Source organism: Triticum aestivum, chromosome 4A (assembly GCF_018294505.1).
Source record: "Triticum aestivum cultivar Chinese Spring chromosome 4A, IWGSC CS RefSeq v2.1, whole genome shotgun sequence".
NCBI lineage: Eukaryota > Viridiplantae > Streptophyta > Magnoliopsida > Poales > Poaceae > Triticum > Triticum aestivum.
Window position 1 is genome coordinate 597,583,345 of NC_057803.1, and position 4,832 is coordinate 597,588,176.

The window sequence follows — 4,832 nt, forward strand, 5'->3', positions numbered from 1 at the left end:
GGTGCATCATGCCGAGTTGTGTGCTCGGTGGCTGAGTTCTTTGAAAATTTGCGGCATAGATGATGGAAAAACAAGGAGACCAGGATAATTTGAGGCCACCTTCTAATTACCTTGGCGGCCGATAAAAGCACGACGAACATGGCCGTATGGGTTACAACTTTAGAAGAGCGAATGCTATCATCAAATACATGAAGATTTAGGAGAGGGCACGGTTTGCAACTATAAAAGAGCGATGAACATATGGCCATGCATTTTCTTTCATAGTTTGTGAACCAGTCTAATTTAAATACCTTTGTGGCCTAGAGAATCAGGTTCCAGCTATAATCACTAAAGATATAATTGGTGATGACACCAACTGTTTCATACTAAAGCCCAGAAACGTGATTCACGCTGCCACACTGATCTCCAATTTGGTAATCTCCTGGATATTGTCCCATGACTTCTTCTCTGTTTCACCCCTCCTCTACTTCTTTCTCCTGCTATTGCCTCCGCCTCCACACTTATACCAAGCCACATTGAAGATTTCAGACTGCAAAGGAATGTTTAGTACGTCCAAATATTGTGAGTCGCTCTTCTAGCTATATCAGCTAGTAGCGGGATTTCTGAGCACTTATTTACCCTTGCTCAAAAGGGAGGCACCAACATCTCTCAAGATGGGAGAGAGAGAGAGAGAGAGAGAGAGAGAGAGAGAGAGAGAGAATAACTTAGAACAAAAGTCACCAACAACCAACCAACATCCAAATAGAAACATGTATAGAGTTGACACATCGACACACATGATAACAAGTTTATTTCATAGGGTTGCGAGACTGGACTCCCAACACTAGAATCTGCTAATATCATAACAAACCCTCGAAAGCCAAACACCCAATGAAAACTGCCCACATCTTCGGTGATACATACACCCCATCATGCGAGAGATCGATTGGGGCTATGCCATTTTCCCCTCACTTACTCCTACTTAGGACCACATGCCACAAGATGCTGCTCCAGCTGCAACAAAAGAAGAAGAACACGTCAATGATTAAGACATGTTTGTGACGCACAATGATGCTCAATTCACATGGTTTCACAAATTAGTCATGATGCAAGGTGGTCGGTATCATATTCTGGTACTTGGCGATGCTTAACTTATGGTGGGAAACAAAGAAACTCCACTGCTTAGAGCTATCCCGTACATGCATCTACCGACATGTGATGACGAAATTAAGAACAATAAAATTCAACGGCCCAATTGGACTTGCGGAGACCTGGAACTAAAGTGCTCGAGAAACAAAACAGGACCTCTCTATATAAATTTCAACGACAACAAAGAATACAATTAACGTAAAATAATTTATCCTCAAGCAATCAATGTATTATGATACTAGTGAGAAGTTGGTAGTAAAAATACAGCATAGGGACATAAGGGACTGCCTCCATTATGATCTTGAACATGCTGCGTAAATCGTAGAACTGAAACCTGACACGACCCAGTGCCTCGAGGTACCTGGAATAATGCAAATATACCTGTGTCTAAATCTGGAGAGATTAAGTGAACTGAGCTGAAATGGTTAAGAAATTGTAAACCTCTGTTTGAAAAAACAAACTCTAGCCATCTCAGACTTAAGTCATGCTGTAAACTTAAGTCTAGAGCTCACAAGTTACAACGGAATTATCAAAGAGGCATATTCATGTAATGAACCAAGTTCTAACCATCAAGTGGTTGTAGATGAAATGAACAAGCATGTTAGTTCTTCATGATATCTGATTGTAGGTGCTAAATATAGTGCCATAATAGAGAATATCAACCAGCAGGTTTACATATCAAATAATGTGAACAATAAAGAGTGTGAAGAATATATTTTTTGCAACACATATAATAAGGTACTGAGTACTGACCCTTCTTTGTTTTTTGCCTCAGGACTGAAGTGTTGCACGCAGCAGAGGTTCAATCTCTTAGCACCAACACTGATATATGTCAAAAAGAGCAAGATCAGGAAATGAGAAATTTATCATACTTATTAAACGCCACTGCCGCATGTTGATACACATAAGTATACTTTTTTTCTTTTACACATAAGCATACTTGCGATGCCATAAAAATATTCTCAAGAAGTCGTTTCCTATCATGGTTGTCAACACAATAAATGGTTTGATAAACCAGAAAAATAAGGTTTTACACGCGATAGAGCATATGTAGTACTGAGTACTAGAGATATGTACAGAACGACAAAGTTTCACTGGCTAAGACATAACATTTGCAAGATTGTCGATGGCTCCATTACCCGAAACACAAGTAAGTTCAGCTATTCTAGTTATGGCCATACAATCCTGCGCCAACCTATCGGGGTTCTCCACTAGAATAGCTGAATTTGCAGGATTGTCGATGGCTCCATTACCCGAAACACAAGTAAATTCAGCTATTCTAGACATGAGCCACATGGTCGTGACGTACACACCCCTGCGCCAACCTATCGAAATATATAGAAAAACATTGATGCTGTGGAGAACCCCGAAAAGGACACTGGCGCATATAATTATTATAAGAAATGCTTGTCCTTGACAACCAAGGGCATCGCGTTGGTAGGAAAACGGACAATTTTGTTACTGGAAACACAACTAGGCTCAGCTCTTCTTCTACTTTATGTGCATACGACAACCGCAAACGACACGGCATGTCTGAATAGAGACACGGACACACCACAAAAACTACCATTAGCAGAATAGCATATAATTAATAGTAGGAACGCTCGCGAGACAACAAAGTATTCCTTGTGGAACCGTAACATCGCTGTTGGCATCAATACCATACTTCTGTTACACGAAACAAAACTAAATTCAGCACTAGAACTTATGGCTACACGACAGGGCAAACAGCATGAACGGCATACTCCTGACAAGGGAAACATATCTGGATCGCACAACATGGATGCAGCGAAGAAATAAACATACAGTTAAAACTTGGGGGGTGGGGGGGGGGGGGGGGGGGGGGGGGGGGGTGGGGGGGGGATATAGAGGAAAGAGCTTCCACCTGCTGCAGGTCACCTTCAGCTGCTGCACCAGGCCGTCCACCTTGTCGAAGTCCACCTCGGGCTCGTTTCTGCATGTGAATCTCAGAGCAGAGAAGAGACAAGATGAGTCTGTATCCGACTGAGACCAGAATAACGAGAGCAGAGGGGAGAGAGGGGGCTGGTATACGGACATCATCAGGCCGGTGATGTCGTTGATGATCCTCTCGGCGTCGATGAGGAAGCGGTTCATGACCTCAACGACGTGGGCCGGGGTTTCGCGGCCCTGCTCCCGCATCCTCTGCAGCTGCAAGAAAGCGTCGTCCACCAGACCCTAGATCCATCACATACGCCAAGGCAAACGTCAGATCAGCCAACCAGCCAGGCCAAAACCGGTCCAAGACGGCGATGCTCGGCAATTCCAGGCCACGATTAGGGGTGTAGATGGGACGTTGATGGGAGGAGGGAGGGGGCCTCACCGTGTTGAACATGGTGGCGATGAGGACGTTGATCTGGCCCCTTATCGCGGCGGCCGCCATGGCTTGCAGGAACTGGAGGCAGGGAGCGCTGGGGAAATCGGAGCTGCGGCGGCGGCGGCGTCGGAGTGGATGAGGAGTTGAGGGGGGATGGAATGGGATCCCGTATGTATAAAGCTCGACTCACGAGCTCTCTCGCGGAGGCGTTTTGGCAGTGACTGCTGGCTTTAGTGTACTGCTTCGTCGTGGCGCCATTGATACAATGGAAACGGCGTGCGTGCATGCATGCAGATGGAGTGACGCTGACGAGAAACCGGTAAAGAAAGTTGTGTGTGGAGTACTCTTCTCTGCGGCCTGGAGTGCCCGATTTTTTTGCGGGAAACCGGCAGGAGCACTTCCTTTCCGTATTAGACGGAAGAGTGCCCCATGCATAGCCCATCCACCAGCAAATCAACGCACCCATGGAATTCGAACCCACGTATTAAAAAATGGTCATATAATCAATGTGCACATATTTTAAAATATCTTCCTGTAACTTCGTAAAAATTGTCACATTCTCTAAAAAAGTGTTCAACCATTTATAAAAAACTTCATGCAATTTAAAAGCTGATCGCTCAATTTAAAAATTCTTCATGTAATTAAAACAGAAGTTCAGATTGAAAAACATGTCCATGTACTTTTTTTGAGTTTACCTGTAGTTCTAAAAAAAGGTTCATGCACTTCGTAAAAAAATGTTCATGCAATTAAAAAATTTCACGTGTTAAAAAATGTTCATGTTACTGTAAAAATTACTTATTATTTATTTAAAAATCCAGTAATTATAAAAAACTCCACATATCTTTTTGAAAAAATTCCAGAAATTTCTCAAAATATCAAGGATGAACTTTTTAAATTCATGATGGATAGTTTCAAGATACATGGCAAACAATTTTTAATACACGATGAACATTTTTGAACATGGACTAATTTTCTTAGTATGGGATCAACCTTATTAAAGTACACAACGAATATTTTTTTAAACACTAGAAACATTTTTGATATAACAAATGATGAACAGTTTCTTGATACATGGTGAACACATTTAATAAAAGATGAACATTCATAATATTTGATGAATATTTTTAAAACATACGTGATCTTTTTCCTAAAGGGGAAATAAGGCCTGCATTTTACCAAGGTTGTGCCACTAACGCATACGGAGAAACTAGGCAAATGCCGCTATGCGTCGTACCACCTGGATGTAAACTACATGAGCTGCGGCGTCCGTGCTCCCACCTCGTCAAAGTCCACTGCGGGCTGCTCCTTGTGAATTCCAGAGCAGACAAGATGAGTCAGTATGCGAGACCAAGAGCAGAGGGAAAGTTAG

General features: G+C 42.7%; 1 protein-coding gene across 2 annotated transcripts; it reads right to left on the reverse strand.

Annotated features, from left to right (window-relative positions):
* Positions 1-695: 695 nt before the first annotated feature.
* Positions 696-3,670, reverse strand: LOC123082481 (histidine-containing phosphotransfer protein 2-like). Of its 2 annotated transcripts, none has more exons than XM_044504810.1 (6): positions 3,470-3,670; positions 3,185-3,324; positions 3,014-3,082; positions 1,882-1,950; positions 1,417-1,489; positions 696-993 (listed from the first exon to the last, which is right to left on the reverse strand). In XM_044504810.1, exons 1-6 carry the CDS (start codon positions 3,527-3,529, stop codon positions 958-960), a joined length of 447 nt encoding a protein of 148 aa, XP_044360745.1. In that variant the 5' UTR covers positions 3,530-3,670; the 3' UTR covers positions 696-957. The 2 variants fall into 2 exon arrangements, with proteins under 2 accessions (XP_044360745.1, XP_044360744.1); XM_044504809.1 differs by having other exon boundaries at positions 1,394-1,489.
* Positions 3,671-4,832: the final 1,162 nt, after the last annotated feature.

Coding starts and splice junctions, on each gene's coding strand:
- LOC123082481 (XM_044504809.1), bottom strand. CDS start 3,529: ATGGCGGCCGCCGCGATAAGGGGCCAGATCAACGTCCTCATCGCCACC. Junction 1,490..1,881: donor GAGGCAAAAAACAAAGAAGG/GTCAGTACTCAG, acceptor GCATTATTCCAG/GTACCTCGAGGCACTGGGTC. Junction 994..1,393: donor GTCCCTTATGTCCCTATGCT/GTATTTTTACTA, acceptor CTTTTGTTGCAG/CTGGAGCAGCATCTTGTGGC.